At 35.0% G+C, this 23776-nt stretch overlaps 1 protein-coding gene across 1 annotated transcript in view; it reads right to left on the reverse strand.

Annotated features, from left to right (window-relative positions):
* Positions 1–5669: 5669 nt before the first annotated feature.
* Positions 5670–23776, reverse strand: part of LOC123546912 (DE-cadherin-like) — a 230305-nt gene continuing 212198 nt past the window's right edge. The window contains exons 28-29 of the mRNA XM_053551286.1: positions 16555–18452; positions 5670–11384 (exon numbers count right to left, since the gene is read on the reverse strand). Of these exons, the coding sequence (XP_053407261.1) occupies positions 18431–18452 (22 nt within the window). The 3' untranslated portion in view covers positions 5670–11384; positions 16555–18430. The remainder of the gene's footprint in view (positions 11385–16554; positions 18453–23776) is intronic.

Here is a 23776-nt window from a genome sequence, read left to right on the forward strand (position 1 = left end):
CCAAAGTAAATTTGCAGTACTTCCTTACTGAAATTATTAAGAAGAAACAATTTACTGTAACAGTGACCTTGACCAGAACGCATATTTTGCCTTTTTCCTTATTCTACAAAAAGCCACATTTATACTTAGTTTGGTCATTATATATCCCATCTCAAAATTATGCCCTTTGTAGTTTACATTTAAAAAGAACGTTGGTGTTCAAGAACGTTGGTGTTCTTAAAGCAATTTCACTGAAATCTTCAGTGGGTGGGGTCGCGGCTTCTGGGCAGAGAGATTGTTGTCGGTGACCCGTTGACTTCAAATTACTTGTCCCTCACCGATGTCCCCGGGCCTCATTCGGGGTGTACAGCTCGTCAGACAAATGAGAACCTCCCAAGACAAAAAGTGCTTATTCTGCGATCTTATATAAAATCCAGCAAGTCATCTTACCGTTAATCCACTGTGTTCAGAATATATCGGAATAAAATTCAACGTAAAACATTGTTCTCATTGGTATCAGTGAAAACTACCTATATACATGTTTAGTCTACTTACCTCATTCATTACTGAAGTTATTGTTAGAAAACCATTTTTCATATTTAGTAACAATGACTTTTGGCCAAATTCATCTTACCGTTTATTTACCGTGTTCAGTATATTTTGTAGAAATATCCCTTGTGTGTGCATACAGATCCCACATGGCTATACATAGGCTCTAAAGTTTGCTCTAAAGCATGCAAACTTCTGAGTTGGAGATATATGCAAGCGTCCCTTTCTGTAAATGAAATTCATCAAATTTTCATTAAGAAACATAGATGGCACTTATAAAGTTGAGCAGCCCACTTAACTTCACCCAGCACCTGTTTAAGTCGACTCTATCATATTAATTGAAATGACTCCGAAAATTAGAAACAAAAGAACAACATTGAGTCTTGGTATAAAAAGACTTTCTATGACCGCCAAACAACATTTAAAGATTGATGCAGTGGTAATTGATAAACTCAATGAAAATATTATCTGGAATAGAACGTAACAATGCGAAACGTATTATAATGGATCACATTATTCCAAAAATGAATGGTAAGGGTAGATTTCCCGGAAGCAAAGAGCACCCCAAATACAGCCATAGAGCCATGCATCGCAGCAAAGTAGTCCCACAACAAAAAAAAAGCTGTAATGGAAAAATATTGTAGACGGGTTGCTTCAAAAATCCAACAAGTACATTTTAATTATATGAAAAATACAGAAAAAATTTGTGTCGGGAATGGGTAAGGGGTAAATAAAAGAGACGGATATTGGAGGAAAGTGGAGCATGGATGAAAATTCAAAAGAGAAGCTACATCCCTTAAACGCACTAAACCTACATCGTAAGCAACAGCAGAGCAGACATCCACGTACAAAAGACAAACACACACATACACACAAGTAGGAAAACAAAGTGGGGCACCGCCCAAGACCTACATTAATTATTTTTGTTAATCTTTTACGTTCGTTTTAATAACCGATTAAACCAGTATCTAGATTTTATGAATGTTCTTTGTGACGAAAGGCGGGTTTCAATTAAAACTATAGCACAATTGATCACACATTTAATTCGACGTGTTTTATGGATATTTATCTTCATTTTAAAGCACCCTTCCACTGTGCATTTATTGACTTTCGCAGTGTTCGATTCAGTTAACAGACGATCACTGTGGGTGAAACTTTTACAGCAGACTGTTGATGGTAAATAGTTTGAGTATCCATAGTCTATACCAAAAATGCCAAATCCCGTGTCAGACAACATGTTAAACTCCCTAAACAAGTAATATTGTTAAAATTCAATCTGACTGAAGTACTTGATCTTCTAAACGAAGATCTGAGAACGACCCATTCACATTCGTCTTCTGTATATTTTGGATTTCCAGTATTGCTATTTTTATTTTATCCAATCAGACGACTTGTTCGAATGTCAAAGAGTAAGAAAAATGTGCATTATTCCAGGGCTCGAACCCGGGACCCTCGCTACAAAGCAAGTGGCCTACCGACTGAGCTAACCGGCTATCTGATACAATAGACATAAAAATTGTAAATATCAAAGTCAAGGCTACAGGTAGATTTGCAGATGTTGTAAGTAGGCTCTGATGCTAGCGAAGGTCGTCAGAACGAGGCAATGAATAGGTCGTTCTCAGATCCTATCGTAGCGTAAAAGGATATGTACTTAGTCAGATTGGTTAAAATTCGTCAGGGTAAGAATTTATCACCTGTCATTTTTTCTAAGTTTTTAAATGACCTTGTTGATTTCATTTCAAGAGCATATGAAGGCCTATATCTAGTAAATGATATTGCAAGCGGTTTTTTAGTGAAGAGGTACATGTTTTTTTTCTCAATTTTTATCTATTTTTACCTATTGTTATATGCAGATGACAGTGTTATTCCTGCTGAATTCTCTGAATGCGATGTACCTATATTGCCAATATTGAAATTAGAAAGGTCATTGTATTCAGCAGGAAGAAGAAAAAGCTATTTTTACTTTTAATGGGAAAATTTGTCAGTAGTTGATGATTTTGTTTACTTAGGTATGATGTTTGCTAGGAATGGTAGCTTCGATATGGCGGAGAGAGTATTGATAGAAAGCTAGAAACATTTTGCTGATCTACAAAATGCCAGGAAGTTGGCACTTCCATTAGATATGCAACTTATTTTGCTTGGTTGCATTCCAAAGGATCTGCATAAATATTCTATTCAGTTATTTGACAGTATGGTTGCTCAAATAGTATTGTATGGTTCTGAAGTTAAAGGATTAAAACAAAATATGATATTGCCGAGTCTCTGTTCATACAGTTTTATAAATACGTATTCCATATATATACACAAATCAGTATACTGTATAAAGAGTTGGGCAGATACCCCGTTGAAATTCTTATCAAAGCCAGAATGATCGATTGTAAGTGTTAAACAGGATAAGATATTTGCTATTTGTATTAATTGTTATAGCATTTCCATAATTTTGATATTATCCGCTAGGTATGGTTATGTAAAACTGAAAAAAAACCCAAAAAACATTGAATAATTGTGGGCTTTCCGGTTATTGACTAAACCAAAATGTACATCAAAACTGTAATATTGCAAAACTCGTGAAAAAATAGGTTGTGTGGTTAGTTTAAGCAAACTTGGTATAATTCCATCTGTATAATGCCCAAATGTTTGAAATATATGGTGTTTGAAACAAAACCACAGTTTTGAGCATTTTCTGAAGGTACTGCTCACTGACCATATACGTTTGAGCAGGTTTACATGTGTTATTTTAGACATAGTACTAGAGATCAATCAATGACACAAATATTAATCCTACTCTGCATTTACCTGTACACCTGCATGACACAAGTTAATAGAAATAATGACGTAAATGTATGGTTAAAAACTAATGATAAGTCATTTTATTGTAATGTCAATTTTCATGGTGAATACTGAAGTTTTTTCTTGTTTTTATATATGATGTGTGATATGGTACAAATAACATTATATCTAAATTTCAGCTAAAGCAGCGGATCTGAATTTATTTTATTACACTTAAAACATTTTCTGACGTCACACAATAATCTTGTATTTAACAACATTTTTGCATGGAGATAAGTTCTTCCCGCATTAATCCTGATATAATTGGGGATAAAATATTTATCAATGACTTGATACGTAGGACTATACATGGAAATTAAATAAGAAGTTTCAGAAACTCTAAAATAATATGCTTCAAAATGACCATGATTTATCTCAGCTTGATATAACCCTTCATAATATTTTCAGGCCCATTCATGCATATATTATTATTTGTAATATTCATGCACACCCCCAAGTAAGGGATCATGTTCTTATGAATAAACTGAACTGAACTGGAGTCCGTTAAATGAGCAAACCTTTTACGCCCTAAAGATTATGTAATAGAAGTAATTCGGTCAAAAATGTGATTCAGTGGTGTCGAAAAAAAGCCCTTAATAAATAGATCCATCCTATTTTCCATTTTTAGCGCATTTGCGCGTAAACCGGGGGTTAAATGGGCATTATTGCAGTCTCTCTCCGCTCAGAACGGTTTGTGGCAAAAACACCACTGGGGATCTTAAACCGGTTTATGGTGCACACCTAACCTCACTATTACCTCCACCATTTTCCAAAGACGCGGAACAGTGAAAATAAAAGTAATCCTACCCCCACCATGTTCCAAAGACGCGGAACAGTGAAAATAAAAGTAATCCTACCCCCACCATGTTCCAAAGACACGGAACAGTGAAAATAAAAGTAATCCTCGCCAGGTGAATCTCTAACGCACGCTAAGGAAACAAAAGGCATGGCATGTAAAACACAAAATTGCTCCTGTATAATTATATAAAAGCAAACCTTAAGAACCAAAAACGTATGTACTCAATGTCTTTACAAAAGACCCGAGCATCAAGAGAAACACCTATTAGCGCCCGGCGAAACAGGCCAAAAGACAGAAATCAAAACAGTTTAGTCCTGGTGGGATTTAAAAACTGGAACGGTTGGGTTGGGACATGGATTGTAAGTCATTTACTGATAGTTGTTGACATTTATAGTGTCTGCATTAACTGCACCGTAGAAATAGTAAAATACACGGCCATATAGATGACACTGATGCTGAACTGGTAACTTTTCCCACGGTTAAAATGCTTCTGACTCATAAAATTTAATATCATTACTCATAAATATCAGAAATTGTTTGTCTCATAAAATTTGATGTATGTTGTATTACTACTATTTAGCACTGAAACAAATGAGTGTATAAACGGCATAATATTGAAGCTGAGTTATAGAATCTAGTCGTAGGGTGAAACGGAACAGCTATATTTTATCGAAGATTCATGTATAAGCTGTTTGCTATATGTTCATATAGGAATTTGTGCGGATTGTGCTAGAATTATTATGTCTGATAAACATGTTTGATATAACGACATGGCGGCATCATTATTTGCGTCTTATCTTGCGGCACAATTATTTGCGTCTGATCTTGCGGCTTATATTACGATATCAATATTTACATCTGTTATTACAGCATCATTGCCTTTACGATGTGTTCCTGTGGCTACTGTTTGATGTGTTAGGGATTCACCTGTCGTGGAGCAATTTTATTTACACTGTTTTGTCATATAGGAACATGGTAGGGCTTAAAGAGTGAGGTTTGGCGCCAGTAAAGTAGTTTAAACTCTCCAGTGGTGTTTTTGCCACTGACTGTTCCAAGGCGGTGCCCTACTGTGTTCCTTCTTTATATATTTATATACGCTTTTTTGTGTGTTTGTTGCATGTTTGTTATTAATGCGTTCGCTTATGTTACTGTATACGTTTATATTTTTATATTTGGGTTTTACGGCGTACCAACACAGTATAGGTTATATGGCGCCAAATAGGACTACAGATTTTGGTTTAACATCTCATTTACATTGAAATAAAAACATGAGGTATGGAATTAAAATTTGCATACCTGCTGGATTCACAGAGTTACAGCAAGACCAAGTGTTAAGGCCCTATTAGTCGCCTCTTACGATCATGCAAGTGTAAGGCAGTGGTTCTAATTCTTTTGTGCTTAGTTACGGTGTGCGTGTATACAATTGAATCGGTTTGACTGCTTCACAAGAGGTACTGAAGTTTTGGATTTTGTTCACCTGGTATCACGAATAAACAAACACAAACAAAGACAGTGAAGTTTAAAAGCAGCAAGTGTATATTTAAAAGTTACACAAATATCTATAAAAGGCATCATTCAAATATCTATATATCATAAAAAATATATCGTTCATATTGATAATTCAGAGTGTTACACAAATATTTTTCAAGGTCTTACCCAAATATTTTCCAAGGATCTTATACAAATACCTATCCAGGATGTAAATAGTGGAATATTTAGCCAATATATTTAGCTTCTATAAGAGGATGTGATTTTTATAATCTCGAATTATAAGCTCCTAAATACAATGGTCTAGTTTGATCACCTACTACGGTAGCTTGTCTCAAGACAACGTATATAACGTAGCTTCTTACTACAGTTCAACCAGTGGGTGAGCGAGGTACTAGCAGAGAAAGGTTGCGAAATGCTGGCCTAGCTGTGAAATTACACGCGCATCCTGTTCCTTACTTTACTATACAATAGTAGCTGATCAAACTAGGCTAATATTTATAGCATTTTCTAATGAAAGTATGATTGTACTGGACAGTCGAGTATTTATAGGTGACTGTTTTGCTATATAATGATCAGATATAATGCTCAGCGGGTAAATATATCTACAATTTTCATAAACACTATATATCAATTTTTTCGTAAACCTCTGTGTGAGAAACTTACGAGATACCACGATATACACATTTTGAAATGTATTAACAACTCTATGCAGTGTTTCAAGATGACTTTCATGTGATAGAGAAGTTTAGTCGGCTAGTTTCTACCATACTGAGATTCTAATAAAGCAGTATGAATTTACTTTTATACTGGCCATAATGGAAATGCCTTCATATTGTTCTTTTCATCTTTCCGCGGTTTTTCAAAATTACTGAATATATATTATTTGTTTATCCGTCGTTTTCATCAAAGACAGTATCAACAAAACATATGTCATCTTAGAATTATTTTGTTGTTTTCAGAAAGAACATATATACATTGTATACAGAATTGTGAATACAGAAAAAACATGTTGAACCGACTTTACAAAACAAGAGGGCCATGATGGCCCTATATCGCTCACCTGGTTAAATGGTTGGTATGAAGATTTGCATTTAAGCTTGACCCCGGGGTCATGATTTGAACAAACTTGGTAGAGATCCACTAGGCAATGCTACACACCAAATATCTAAGCTCTAGGCCTTCTAGTTTATTTCTAGACATTTTTTTGAAGATTTTCCTATGTACAATCAAGTAACCCCTCGGGCGGGACCAGTTTGATGCCGGGGGTTATGATTTGAATAAATTTTGTAGAGGTCCTCTAGGCAATGCTACGTGTCAAATATCTAAGCTCTAGACCTTCTGGTTTATTTTCAGAAATTTTTTGAAGATTTTCCGATGTACAATTAAGTTACCGCTGGGGCAGGGTCAATTTGACCCGGGGGTGGGGGGTCATGATTTAAACTAATTTGTAGAAGTCTACTAGGCAATGTTACATATCAAATATCTCAGCTCTAGGCCTTCTGGTTTATTTTTAACAAATTTATGAAGATTTCCCTTTGCACAGTCAAGTAACTCCTGGGGCGGGGTCAATTTGACCCTGGGTGTCAAGATTTGAACAAATTTTGTAGAGGTCCACTAGTCAATGCTACATGTCAAATATCCAAAAATATGTAAAATCAAGTGACCCCTGGGGCGGGGTCAATTTTGACCCCGGGGGTCATGTTTGAACAAATTTTGTAGAGGTCCACTAGGCAATGCTACATGTCAAATATCTAAGGTCTAGGTATACTGGTTTACTTTTTAATTTTTTTGAAGATTTTCCTAAAGAAATCTATGTAAAATCAAGTGACCCCTGGGGCGGGGTCAATTTTGACCCCGGGGGTCAGGTTTGAATAAATTTTGTAGAGGTCAACTAGGCAATGCTACATGTCAAATATCTAAGCTCTAGGCATTCTGTTTTTTTTTTTTTTTTTTTTTTTGAAGATTTTCCTATAGAAATCTATGTAAAATCAAGTGACCCCTGGGGCGGGGTCAATTTTGACCCCGGGGTCATGATTTGAACAACTTTAGTAGAGGTCCACTAGGCAATGCTACAAGTCAAATATCTAAGCTCTAGGGCTTCTGGTTTTCGAGAAGAAGATTTTTTAAGATTTTCCTATATAAAATCATATGACCCCTCGGGCGGAGTCAATTTTAATCCCGGGGTCATGATTTGAACAAACTTAATAGAGGTCTACTAGGCAATGCTTCACACCAAATATCTAAGCCCTAGGGCTTCTGGTTTTTGAGAAGAAGATTTTTAAAGTTTTTCCTTTTGGTTGCCATTGCAACCAGAGTTCTGCATGGAATTCAATTCTTTGAACAATTTTCGTAGAGCTTCACCCAAGAAACATTTCTGTGAAGTTTGTTTGAAACTGACCTAGCGGTTTATGAGGAGATGTCGTTTAAAGTAAAAGTTTACGGACGGACGACGGACGCCGGACGAAGTGCGATCACAAAAACTCACCTGGTCAGTGAGCTAAAAACAGATAAATTTTATCAGTAAAAACTAATAATTAATAAATCCCGCAAATACACTCAACAAAATTCCTAATCGGTCAGTTTATATGGTGTTACTATTTTGTTAATAATGCATGTATTTACAAGAAATTTCACATACCGACATTTGAAAAGGTACTGCAGCAAATTATTGTTTGCTTTTTTTTGGCCGACTCACGACCAACGTAACCGCCTTAGGCGTTTTGACCAGTATAGCATATTTTGCACGTGCAGGGCATGTGCACCAATATGCATGTGTTCATGAACACTTTTGGCATTGCTGACGAAAGTCCTACTAGAAAAACACATATTATCGTGAAATTGACTCAAGAGCAACGCGCCCGGGCTGTCGGAATCTTTCAACAAAATTCAAAATCGGTCGCTTCATTGAATTGTACTTTAGTTAAATTTCGACAAAAGAGCGCGGATGGTAGATAACCAACGATTGAAGGTTCTTGTAAACGGAAATAAGGTTAAAAATGGAAATAACCATCAAAGTAACAGATACAAGCAAGTTATATCAAAACTGCAAAAATAATTACACACGTGTCGTAAATGTGCCCCGGCTAGCAACATTCCGACAGCTCGATCGCGTTGCTCTTGTGGCTATTTCACAATGATGTGTGTTTTTCTAGTAGGTCTTTCGTCAGTAATGCCAAAAGTGTAAACGAACACGTGCATGTTGGTACACATGCCCTGCACGTGCAAAATATGCAATATTGGTCAAAACGCCTAATGCGGTTACTTTGGCCGTGAGTCAAACCCAATAATTAGCTGCAGTACCTATTCAAATGTCGGTATGTGAAATTTCATGTGAATACATGCATTATTAACAAAATAACAGTACAATATAAAGTGACCGATTAGGAATTTTGTTGAGTGTAGCTATATTACAAATATACAGTAATTCAGATTCGTAGAGAATTGCGTTATACACTTTTGTTTGAAAGGCACAATTGAATTGCTTCGTCCAATTTGTTTTGAACTATATCTCATTTGCATATTGTGTTGTTCCTTTCTAAGGATATAGTTCTACTTTAAGTATCTTGCACACTATTAACATGTTAGGATACAATTCCAGAATACATCTTTTATGCAACCGATATTAGAGACTCTTCAGTAACAAAAAAACAACTAAAATTTTTAATTGTAATATTAAGATGTCACGAACAACACTAAACCAAATACTTCTAATCTTTAAATTAACAAGGAAACAAATCACAAGTTCATTTGACAATAAAAGAGAATGTCAACTGTAAAGAGGGTGATATAAAATAATACAATTTTAATAAAAACGTGAAAGTCACAAAGCAAAAAAAGCATATAAAAATAGGATGTTCTAGGAAGAAAAATATAAAAGCTATACTATGTATACACGAGTACATATATATTACAAATGTAGTAGTATGTTACATGTAAAAAATGAGAGCTGAAGTTCTCTTGTTAGGAAATCTAGCAAGTAGATTTGTATTTTACGAGATAAAAGTTGTCTCTTTTCACTAACAAACAAGAGTTGAATGAAGAGCGACAAAGCTAACATAGAATGATTAAAACAACAATAGCTATAGAAGCATGTAAGTATGATACATTAGCGATGAATTTTATAAAATAATGTTCCTTCTAAAATTTACGATGTTATCACTTTAAGACACAACGACATTACGCTTTGAACACACAAAATTTACTTGTTCAGACTCGAAGAGGCACTAACCGTTATTGATTTAAAAAGGTAGTACAGGTAACAATTGGTACGTAATGTATCCTTCAAAGTCCATTATATTATATTGTTATGGCAATTAAAAAAAATACAAGGCTATTATGCGTAAAAACAAGAGCACCGCATTGCGGTTGCAGACGCTCATCTGAATATTTTTGTCTCTGTATAATAGAGATACTGTCCTACCCGGTTGTTTTAATGATAATTTCTAAATCCAATAGGGCCATAATTCTTGCAAAAGACAGGATGGAGTTATACAATAGGGCCATAATTCTTGCAAAAAGCAGCGTGGAGTTATGTGTTGCAAATTTTAAAACAACAGCATTGATAGTTTAGGAAATAAGCTGAACTAAGAAATCTGATATTTTCCAAAAGGGGCCCAAAGGGGCCATAATTCTTGCAAAAAGCAATGTAGAGTCAGCTTTTAATGACAAATGACTGCTCCAAATTTTAAAGCAATAGTTTTGACCGTTAATGAGAAATGTTGACTCTAAAAGCAAAACTTAACCAAGAAATCTGATACTTTCTAGGTCCAAAAGGGGCCATAATTCTTGCAAAAAGCAGTGTAGAGTTGCGATATTTGCTGCACAGAGTCAGGTTTTAATGGCAAATGACTGATCCAAGTTTTAAAGCAATAGCTTTGGCTGTTAAGGAGAAAAAATGACCTAAACACAAAACTTAACCGAGAAATCTGAGATTTTCTAGGTCCAAAAGGGGTCATAATTCTTGCAAAAAGCAGGATGGAGTTATGTTTCTTTCTGTACAGAGACAGCTATTGATGGTGAACAAGTGTTGCAAGTTTAAAGCAATTGTTTAGGAGAAATCTGACCTAAACTAAAACTGTACTAGGAAACGCCAACGCCAACGCTGACGCTGACACCGACGCCGATCAAGTGATGACAATAACTCATCATTTAAAAAAAAAAAAGAAATCAGATGAGCTAAATGAGAAAAATATTTGTTTATATAGTACTAACGTCTGCACTATGCACTGTTTCATCAGCATTAATGTTAGTGCGTAGACAAATTGAATATATAAATCAAAGTTCGTTTTATTACTCTGTACAGGGAAATGGTTCTTGATTGTTTAACAAAGTTCAAAAAGTATATACATAAAGGGAGATAATATCTTTGCCATTTAACGTTGAATCAAGTTACAATACATTCCCTAGTGGTGCAGATCAAATATAACCCAAAACTCGTTTGGATGGGGAATGAAAATTAGTCACTATATCGTTTCTGTTTATCAGATCTGCTCCCTTTTTATTATTCTATTTTCATCATTTCTTTGTGTGTTCAAAATGTTGATTTGTCCATGATGTTTTTATTCGAATCGTCTTGGGTTAATAGCGGTACTGATGTTGTCCATATTTGACGACATCAACTGCAGGCATGTCATGGTATTCTGACAGGCTGTATAAACTGCTGTTGCTGTACCGAGCGTTGTCGTAATATCTAGTTGGAAACTGTCTCTCCCCACTGAAAGACGACTTCATATCGTACCTAAAAAAGTAGTATCTAATAAATAACTTATTGTGGAACGAAAATAGTATGTTATGTTGTTCATCTGGGTACTAGCAATTAATACAAGCACATCAACCACTATTGATAAAAACTTAAAATGTTGACGTTTCTTTTATTCGTCAACAACAAAAGTTTTCAAATAATGAATTTAAGGTTTTGACTTATTCTGTCATTATTCCATAAATGTATGCAGTAATGCGAAATGACTGATATAGAATAAAGGTTAAATTTTTAGAAGTCAATGTTGATTAAAGTAGACCAAGAACACCGTGCAGGAAAATCTGGCATCCTAACTAAGCGGTCACAAATGTATATGAAGCATATCATACATATGATTTTAAAATGAAATGCGTTCTAAGACAATACTTAAAAATCTGAAGAGAAAAACATAAATTTTTATATCAGGGACTTAATACAGAGATATCATCAACCAAGAAAATTGAAGGTGAAAATCTCATAATTGGTCAATAAAATGAAGACAACATAAAACAAGAGCACCGCCTTCCGGGTGCAGAGGCTCATCTGATTTTTGTTGTCTCTGTACAATAGTAATATTGTCCTACCTATGACTTCCTAAGTCTAAAAGGGGCCATATTTCTTGCAAAAAGCAATGTAGAGTTGCGGTACTTGCTGCGCAGAGTCAGCTTTTAATGGCAAATGACTGATCCAAGTTTTAAAGCAATAGCTTTGGCCGTTAAGGAGAAATGTTGACCTCAACTCATTAAGGACGCAGATCGCATTTATGCATTCATTTCAACTCTAATCGAGTACCGCATGTCGTATTTATCCGTCAAAAGATAACAGGCGTGTATGCCGAGACGTGATTTTACGATTGCAAGAGTACCAACGAATGGACTGCTGTCAAAGTCAACCAATGCAAATATTTTACTCTAAAGATTTGCAAAACCCAGAAGCGATCGAAACAATCAAAATATTTATTATTTAAGCATGTTTTATTTAATATACTCATCACTAAATATCGGAATAAGAAAGTTATTTCTAGGTATTGCCTGTTTTATCTTCTCATTTCATTATACTGCAGAATCTTTCTCATTTATTCAGTATTTTTAATTTTATTAAATAAATTATAATTTTGTTCTTTCATAATATAATTTGCTTTAAAGTATAGCAATAGATGATATTTGAATAAATATAAAATAATCAAATAATGGCTGTTTTTCTATGTCCAGTCTTTCTTGAATATTGCAGTTTTCTATATTCATGTTACTTCAGTTGGCCTGTAAAACAATTTTGCAAATCAAAATAATAGTAAATTTTAAATTATTGATTAGATCATAAGTTATAGTTTCAGTTGTGAAAGTTTCAGTTTTATTCATCTTTTATAAACAGATGTTTGTCCCTAATTTTGATCAAAGGATGCCTAGATCTTATCGATTATTGATTATCAGTGAAAATCCACAGGCATATAAAGCAGATAAATTGATAAGTGGCTCAGGAATGTATCGGAAAATTGATACCAGTAATTAAGCGGCGATATGGCTGCAGGTATTAATGAGTTAAAGCAAAAATTAACCAAGAAATCCGATATTTTCTTGGTCAAAAAGGGGCCATAATTCTTGCAAAAAGCAATGTAGAGTTACTTGCTGCGCAGAGTCAGGTTTTAATGGCAAATGACTGATCCAAGTTTTAAAGGAATAGCTTTGACCGTTAAGGAGAAAAGTTGACCTAAACGCAAAACTTAACCGAGAAATCTGATATTTTCTAGATCCAAAATGGGCCATAATTCTTGCAAAAAGCAGGTTGGAGTTATGTTTCTTGCTGTACAGAGTCAGCTATTGATGATGAACAGGTGTTGCAAATTTTAAAGCAATAGCTTTGATAGTTTATGAGAAAAGTTGACCTAAGCATAGAACTTAACCAAGAAATTTGATATTTTCTAAGTCCAAGAGGGGCCATAATTCTTGCAAAAAGCAAGATGGAGTTATGTTTCTTGCTGTACAGAGTCAGCTATTGATGGTAAACAAGTGTTGCAAGTTTTAAAGCAATAACTTCTATAGTTTAGGAGAAAAGCTGACCTAAACATAAAATTTAACCAAGCAACGCCGACGCCGACACAGACGCAGACGCCGATGCCGATAAAGTGATGACAATAACTCATAATTTCAAAAAATCAGATGATTTAACAATAACCAAAATTTAAAGAAGAAATAGATGACTGTCCTTTTTGCAACAATTGACAAGGCAGACAAAATATTACATTCATATGTTTACAAAATGCCCACTTTTCAAAAGGCTTACACACTTAAAGTTAATTAACAAGTCGAACTGAGGTCCTACGAGAATGTTTAGGTGCATAATAATTTAGAGTTTCGTCAATTTTAATTTTCATTCTCCCGTATAACGTGACGTATTGTATAAATATCTGTGGCAGGTTGGCGGCGTCCGCTCCCCGACTCGATTAGTTGTCATACAATGTTCACCAAATTTGGTAAGAATGTTTTCGGTATAATAGTTCCACTAAGTTTGATAACCAGCAGGATCGTTTCTATGACTTCAGTTGAAGCAGCGCAAACCTTGACATAGGCGCTCAAGAATGCTATTATCATCAGCATAATGTCTTGTCCAGGGTGGATAAAAACAGGACTCAAATTGCTCTTGAATAACTTAAAATTTCGAGAGTTTTCAGAGTCCGTTCAATAACCATGATAACTTAAGCAGTTCTTATAGTTGAATTTTATTGCATTGTTCAAGGGAATGAAATTTCGGCCGAGTGTTACACCAAGCTTGATAGTACCGAAATATAGTTATAGCCCTTGAATTATCAAAACTGCAAAAACTCATTGTCGTCTCAATTAACAGATTATTATTTTTGATCTCAACCATACTTTTACAGAATGTGTATCTCTATAAAACCTAGGCCAAGTTTGATATTCAGCCAGTGTGCATCTCTTATGGCCTCTGATTAAGTCAAAATCGCAAAAAAATATTTGCCTTGACAGGCGTTTATTATGACAGTCTAGCTTTGTTTTTATTATTTACATTTACTTTTTACTCGCAGATACATTCGTTAAATCGAAGTTTGATATAATTGTATAACCAGTAATGACAAATTACAATAAGAGGGTCATGATGACTCTGGATCGCTCACTTGAGTAATATGAGCTACATAATTCAGATGTCAAACTGATGCTAAAATATTAAGAAAGACGGTCGGTAGATCACATTCATAGTATGGTAACTGAAAGCTAGTTTTAAAATAGTTTTAAAATTGTTGTGCAAAATTGTATATGTCATTCAAATTTCAAGGCTGTATCTTAAAAAACAACAACAAGAAAGTATGTCAGTAGGTCAATGTTACAGTCAAGTGACCCTCTAATTACTTGGGGTCATATGGTAATTATAATCAAACATAATTTTCAAGTATTTTTCCTATATAACTCATATATAAACTAAGTGACCCCGGGGCGGGGCTTTAAATAGACCCTTGGTCATAATTTGAACAATATAAGTAAAGGACCACAAGACAATGCCACAGGTAAAATATCTAAACTCTGTGCCTCTCTGTTTAAGAGAAGAACATATTTTATATTTTTCCTATAGAACTCTACGTAAATTATGGGACCACGGGCGGGACAAAAATTGACCTGGGATCATAACTTGAAGTCCACTTGGCAATGCCACAAACCAAATATTTAAGCTCTAGTTTTCAGATTTCATAGAAGAAGGTTCTTTAAATTTACAATATAGTCATGTAGGGAAAATAAGCCCCGCTCCCTTGCGGCCATGTTTTTTAACGAAAAAAATGGTTTAAGCAATTTGGGTAAAAAGTCACCTAGAGATCGTTTCTACAAAATGGTTTTGAAATCCGGCAAACAATTTCTGAAAAGAAGATTTTTAATGATTTTCCTTTCGGTTGCCATGACAACTACAGTTCTAAATGAATTTTATTCCTTTTGGATTTTTTGAAAGGTGTTGTGAAGTTTGGTGAAAATCTGCCCAGCGGTTTTGAAGAAGATTTTTGAAATTTACAATATAGCCATATTGGGAAAATAAGCCCCGCCTCCTGACGGACATGTTTTTTTAACGGAACAGAACGGCTTAAGCAATTTTGTTAGAGAATTACCTAGACATCATTTCTATAAAATAGTTTTGAAATTCAGCTTACAATTTTTGAGAAAAAGATTTTTAAATATTTTCCTTTCGGTTGCCATGACAACCAGCTTTCTATATAGATTTTAATTCTTTTGTCAATTTTGAAAGGGAGTCACCCAAGAATCATTCCTGTGAAGTTTGGTGCAAGTCTGTCCATTAGTTTTGAAAAAGAATATCTTTTTATAAATTGTTGACGGACGGACGACGGATAACGGACAACGAACGACGGACGGCGCACGACGGACAACAAGCGGTCACAAAAGCTCACCTGAGCCTTAGGTGAGCTAAAAAATCAACACGAAAATAACACGAAATAGATGGACTCTTTGCTTTAATGTGTTCTTTACATTACAGAATCTTCAATATTTCTTTCAAGTTAGCTTTAGTATGATTTTGATAAGCTCATTTTAAAGAGCATTAGTTTACCTTCACCGAGAATTTAACATAAGGTTTTGAAACTTGGCTAGTATCTATTCTTGAATTCGCTAAAAGATATATTTTATTATCATCATTCCCTGAAGAAGGCATGTAGCCGAAACGTTGGAATATAAGTTAATTGTAAATTGATTGCGTGTTTGGTTTTTATCCACTGCACTAAAGACAAAAGAAATTTAAATACAGAATGTTTCTAAATGCTGAAAACAGACTGATCTTATGCTATATCTAACGGAATTTATTAAGAGTCTTTTGGAATAGGCAATTGCTAATGATACCCCCAAGGTAACTGAAAGTCGATTCTACTTTACTTTAGAATTTTAATGGTCCTTTTATAGAAATCAGATTTCTGTTCAGAAAAAAAATAAAAGAGTAACTCGTACATATTTCGTAAATGGACGTACTAAGCCAATATCGGACAAAGAAATAAAACTTTGATTTTGACTTTTAATGTTTTAAGTCACCATCCTTACTTCATTAAAATACCTGCAGAAGATACATCCTGAAATTAACTTCCCATATGCAATACTAAAGAACAGAATACAGGGCCAGAGGTCCATTCTAATCTTAAAATGTCTGGACTGGAAAAGTATGTTCGTACCGTTTCCTCTGTTTTCTTTTATTCAATTTTGCCCTTTTCATCACAAACCAGGCGGTGATAGCGACTACTGTTCCTAATAGCAATGGCAGAAGTAATCCCAGACCTAATCCAAGAATCAATGTCAGATTGTCTGAAACAGAACAAGCGAAACATTAATTCTTTTTTAAAGGATAATTCTGTAAGATTATGTAAGACAATTATTCTGCAACCAGACAATACATGCGTTATCCAAGTATTACTGATATAATGTCTGAAAAAATGGACACGTAGGCAATAGATACTTTATCCTAGTATAACTGACATGCCGTCTGAAAAATAAACGTAGGCAATAGATGCTTTTTACTAGTATCGATGACATATCGTTTGAAAAAGAAAACGTACACGATAGCTAATTTATCCTAGTATAACTGACACATCGTTTGAAAAAATAAAACGCAGACGATAGATGCTTTATCCAAGTATAAAACTGACATATCGTTGGAAGAAAACATACACAATAGATACTTAATCCTAGTATCACTGACATATCGCTTGAATAATAATACGTAGACGATAGATGCTTTATCCAAGTATAACTGACATATCGTTTGCAAAATAAAACGTACACAATAGATTCTTTATCCAAGTATCATTGACATATCGTTTGAAAAATAAAACGTAAACAATAGATGCTTTATCCAAGTATAACTGACATTTCGTTTGAAAAAGAAAACGTAGAAGATGGATGCTTTATCCTGGTATCACTGACATATCGCTTGAAAAATAAAACGTAAACAATAGATGCTTTATCCAAGTATCACTAACATTTCGTTTGAAAAAGAAAACGTAGAAGATGGATGCTTTATCCTAGTATCACTGACATATCGCTTGAAATATAATACGTAGACGATAGATGCTTTATCCAAGTATAACTGACATATCGTTTGCAAAATAAAACGTATACAATAGATTCTTTATCCAAGTATCATTGACATATCGTTTGAAAAATAAAACGTAAACAATAGATGCTTTATCCAAGTATAAGTGACATTTCGTTTGAAAAAGAAAACGTAGAAGATGGATGCTTTATCCTAGTATCACTGACAAATCGTTTGAAAATAAGATGTAGACGACAGACGCTTTATCCATGAATAACTGACATACCGCTTGAAAAATAAAACGTAGACGATAAATGCTTTTTCCTTGTATCACTAACATATCGTTGGAAAGAGGAAACGTACACGATATATGCTTTATCCTAGTTTAACTGACATATCGTTTCAAAAATAGAACTTGGACGATAGATACTTTATCCTAAAACGTAGACGACAGATGCTTTATCCATGAATAACTGACATACCGTTTGAAAAAGAAAACGTAGACGTATGCTTTATCCCAGTATGACTGACATATCGTTTGTAAAAGAAAACGTACACGATAGATACTTTATCCTAGTATCACTGACATATCGTTTGAAAAATAAAACGTACACGATAGATGCTTTATCCTAGCATAACTGACATATCGTTTGAAAAATAAAACGTACACAATACATACTTTATCCTAGTATAACTGACATATCGTTTGAAAAATAAAACGTACACTATAGATGCTTTATCCAAGTATAACTGGCATATCGTTCGAAAAATAAAACGTACACAATTGATACTTTATCCAAGTATAACTTACATATCGTTTGAAAAACTAAAACGTAGAAGGTAGATGCTTTATCCGAGTATCACTGACATATCGTTTGAAAAAGAAAACGTACACGATAGATGTTTTATTCTAGTATCACTGAAATATCGTTTGAAAATGTAAACGTATACAATAGATGATTTTATCCAAGTATAACTTAAGTAGAACGTTTGGGCCTAGAATGTTGTGCATGTACGGTTTACTTACCAACTGCAACTATCCTGCAACAAAGAACAAAAATACTTATAAGAAATGCAACTGGGTTTAACAAGTTAATAATGTATAAATGAAAATATATTGTGTATGTACATTCACGCCTTATTCATATCATGTGAGTATAATGCTATTTTACTTGAGAGATATCGACATAATGTTCGACATTTACTGATGCAAAATTACATGAATTCAGAGTTAAGTCTCCTCGACAAACATATAGAGTATAGTCATTCTTGCATACCGGACTAGCGTTTCCGGTGAAATAACCAATGCAGGAAACGCCCGTTAAAGACGAACCTCGTGCTGTTAATGACAACTATAAATTTCAACACTATTGACTGTCTTTTTAGAGCTGAGTAACAAGCCTTTCAACAAACCAAACTCGTATAAACTGGCTAACTTTATCGTGAGCATGCAGATTTCAGTTAGGAAAGGAATTAGGTGCGTTGCTCTTCGAAAATGCCAGCCAAACTGATTCGGCAAGAATTTAAAACCATTCTTCCCATAAGGTAATGTGATAGGAGAGAATCTAGAGTCCAAGATCTAACTCGTGTAGGGCGCCCTGAAACGTTAGCATCCTAGTTACTATTTATAGTAACTCATTTGCATTTAATGAATAAAGTCAGTACGCATGCGCGGCTGTCATGATCTCACTATGTTAATAATAGAAACGATCGTTATGAATTTATTTTTTAAATTACCTCATGTTCTTTTTATAGAAAATGATATTCTCCCAATCTAAGGCGTGGTCGCGCACATTGAGAGTCACGTGCTCAGCCCTAGATAGGGGGATACCATGATGTATAAGACAAAAATATTACATAAATATCAGATTTATTTAAGTAATACATTAGTAATGACTAATTATATGGATTCATCCATTACTGAGAAAAGTATTTCGTTAAATCATAAAATTGATGTATATGAAAACTTATATTGGATACTATAAATAGTAAGTAATAAATACATGTTTTCTTCTTGGCGTCCGATATCAAAATGACTCCAGTGATAAGTGCTCTAGTCTTGAATGTGCATGTTCAACTCTATTTTTAGAAAACATCACGTCGTGTCAGTGTCAGTCGTGATCGTCTATTTTCAAATTTCGCAATTCACCTTTATCACACTATATTCAACAAAGAAAACTTCTATTCAAATTTAAAGGTCCTTTGTGTTTTACTCTATTTTAAGCAATTTATAAATAGGCATATTGATATAAGGCCAGGTGCATGTTGGCATGTGTTTATTTAGGACCGGAAAGGTAGACAAAATCTAGCGAGTGTTTATTGGTCGGATGGTTTATTAATGGTGCATTGATGTGTCAATAATGAGCGGATGCGTGAATACGCGGTACCGTTGGAAAAATGTTTTCATTCTGATTCTGAATGTACTAGGTTTAAAAGAACTGTCTATAATCGTTTTAGAGCTATTCAAGTTTAATAATGGTAGTATCAATTTGTGATGTCATCATTTTGCGCTAAAATCAAAATTGTCGACTTAAATATTGAAAATGGCACATCTTCCTCATTTAAAAAAAGCGCTGTACAAACATTAACAAATAGTAGCATCCAACCGGAAATGAAATAATTCATGGGTGAAATAGAAATTCTTCCTTTATGGCTTATCTGTTTATACCCATTTCTTTAAGCTTATGAAATGGTGAAATCACTCATGCGTAAAATAAAACTTCTCTACCCTTTTCTTTGGATGTCTTTAGTCCTGTTTGCTATGAAATGAAAAATTTAGACGAGTACTATTGACTTGTTTACATAAAAGAATGTGTGGTCGCTCACGTGTAAAATGCGTCAAAGTGAACTTTTAACAGATCTTTAAATTTTGATAATTATCCAAACTGACAATGAATGAATTCACTGAATAAAGTTTAATGAATAGAGTCAAAACAATGTACTGATTGGTTAGTGATACGACATATTCTGACTTGTCTCTAGTTGACTATAACAGATGGCGTTACTAGCTACTGCAACCACATCCACCACAACCTCCAAATCTTCCCCCCCCCCACCACCGACAAAACCTCCACCATCACTACAACCACCTCCACCACCACCACCAAGACAATGACGACGACCACCAGCAACACCAAGTCCACAACCATCACTATCACCTCCACTACACCAACCACCACTACCACGACCGCCTCAACCGCCACGACAACCTTAACCACTATCACCACCACCTCTTCCACCACCTTTGCCCCCCACATCTACCACAACTAACAACAACTACGTCCGCAAAAAAAAAAACGTACACGATAGATATTTTATCCTAGTTTTATCCTTTGACGTTTTGGTTCACTACCATCACCTCAATCATCACAAACCCAACATCCACCTCTACTACCACGTCCACTTCCAATACTTTGACAGCATAATCTGTCTTGTGACATTTAAAACTTGTAAAAACACGAAACAGTGTCTTTTTTGTATGAAAATCATTTTACATCGTCATTTTTTAGGCGCAACACCATGCTGAGACATCAACGTTTAGTGCACGGGAGTTATTCACCATCATTACAAATACCGAAAACTTCAAAAGAGAACGTATCAATATCCGATCTCAATGGTCGTTTCAGGCCCAAGTGAAAGTGGAAAACCTGAATGGGGTGAAAACTACTCTTATCAACCTCAGCGTGAGCGTATCATATGGTGTTTTGGACAAAAACAACCTTTGTATGACGAACAGAGTAAAGATCCCGGAATCGAATTTTTACCCTGTATTCTAGACTAATTGAACGATTCCCAATATATTAGTTCAATCAAAGGAACCTGCTGGTCTTTGACGACTTGATGACTAAAGTGCGATCAAAGAATTGCTAATCTCTTTATCAAGGGCAGCAACCACAGGGACATACCTGTCGAATATCTCGCAAAAATTTGTTCCTTCAAGGTAAAGCCTGCAGAGATATACCTTGGAATACGCAGTATCTGGTGCTATTTAATAAGCCTATTGACAGACCGCAAGTATCAACATTGGTAAGGAGAATTTACCCCTCATCCAGTAACATTGTTATGAAACGGTTTGAACAAGCGACGTCAGGACAACATGACTATTTGGTAATATGGAGCACACCGGAACGAGTAAAGAACAGTTTAAAACTAAAGTTAACATTTATGTAGAAAATGGGCACACTTTTGAAGACGCTTAACGCCGCACTGCTAATAATGAATTAACTAAGAAGGAAACTTTTATGAGTTACAAGACTGTACAGTCGGCTAACAAACTTAGAAAAGATCTATTTGAGGCGGCGTAATCATGAAAGCAAAGAAGAGAATCCAATGGAGAATAATAATGAAGGTGATGATGATTAAAAATCGTATGATACATGAACGTTGTAAGAGGGATCGTCGTGTTTCTAACATTCGTAACGCCAAAATGAATTGAATTGATTTGTGCGATTACAAATAGCAAAAAAACCCATAGGTACCGCATACCCCTGGTACCAACATTTTAAATACTTGAGGGCAGGGAACAAACGTCCTGATCATATGAGTCGTTACTTCGTGGGTAGTTGTATTCTTCTCAGAAAAATGGCCAAGTAAAATGTTGAACAAGAAAGAGAAGCGATGAAAGAAACTAGAACATAAAAGGGAAGAACTTCCCGTAGTTAAACTTGTAGTTTGAAGCAACCCGTCTAAAATAGTTTTCCATTACAGCTTCTTTCTGTTGTGGGCCTACTTTGCAAATGCATGGCTCTGGGTTTGTAGTGATCTGTGCTTCCGAGAAATCTACCCTTATCTATTATCTTTTGTGACATCCGTAGCTCAAGCAGTTGATATTGCTAGGTCGGAAGTAAGACTGTAACAAACGCATAGCGACCTGAAGCGGCATAGGTATGAAATGGAATGAACTATGACCTATGATTAGAACAGCCCACGACGTAAGAAGTATCTCGAAAGCATGACACAAGATACTATTGACTGGAACATATATAATTTTAAAATAAATAACTATGAACCTAAGGAGATGCTAAAAGGGTACCCCGTGACAATATGTGCTGCGGACCGGCTATGTTGGGGACAATACGTCATTTCAGACATGAGCCAAGGATCCGGACATGAAATCACCATTACACCCATGAGTGATTTCATTTCCTCTGGATGCTAGTTTTCAACAAGCGCTTTTGTTTGACACCAAGATAACTAAAATCGGTTTTCTAAATCAGGAACATATGGCAATTTCAAAATTCAAGTCGATTGTGAATTTAGCGTCAAACGATGACGTCACAAATGTGTATTACCATTTAAATTTTAAACCTCCCTAAAACGGTTAAATGCATAGTATATTTGGAATCAGAATGAAAACATCTTTCCATGGTATCCTTTGTTTAAGAACTCGCTTTTAAAATGGGATATTTTTTGACACATCAATAGACCATTGTTCAACCTCCTGGGTTTAATAAACACACGGATTAATTTTGATATCTCAATAGGCTACTGACTATCCGTTCCTAAATAAACACACGCCAGACATTGTGTCTACTTAATGTGGTTGAGTTGGGGGGGGGGGGGGGGGGGTAATTGTGACATTTAAATAAGCCATTGTCTACCTAATCTGTCTTAAACAAGATGGCCAAGATGGCCCTAAGTCGCTCACCTGAGAAAGACCATAACAGTGTAAACATGTTTGACCTAGTGATTTCATGGAAACAAATATTCATTAATTTTCATTAAGATTGGACCAAAAATGTGGTCTCTTGAGTTTAAACAAGTATTTTCTTAGATATGACCTAATGACCTAGTTTTTGAGCCCAGATGACCCGTATTCAAACTGGACCTAGATTTTATCGAGGCAATCATTCTGATCAAATTTCATGAAGATTAATTGAAAAGTACAGTCTCTATCACATACACAAGGTTTTACTTTGATTTAAGCTAGTGACCTACTTTTTAACCCCCGATGACTCATATTTAAATTAGACCTAGATTTCCTCAAGGCAATCATACTGACATAATTTTATAAAGATCAATTGAAAAATACAGCCTCTATCACATACACAAGGTTTTTCTTTGATTTGACCTAGTGACCTAGTTTAAGACCATAGATGGCCCATATGAGATCTTGACCTAAATTTTGTCAAGGCTATCATTCTGGCCAAATTTCATGAAGACCAGTTGTAAAATACAGTTTCTATCGCATACACAACGTTTTCTTTGATTTGACATAGTGACCTAGTTTTTCATCCCAGATGACCCATAGTCAAACTTTTCCTAGATTTCATCAAGGCAATCATTCTGACCAAGTTTCACGAAGACCAATTGAAAAACACACAGCCTTTATCGCATACACAAGATTTTTCTTTGATTTAACCTAG

This window comes from Mercenaria mercenaria, chromosome 9, assembly GCF_021730395.1.
Source record: "Mercenaria mercenaria strain notata chromosome 9, MADL_Memer_1, whole genome shotgun sequence".
Taxonomy (NCBI): domain Eukaryota; kingdom Metazoa; phylum Mollusca; class Bivalvia; order Venerida; family Veneridae; genus Mercenaria; species Mercenaria mercenaria.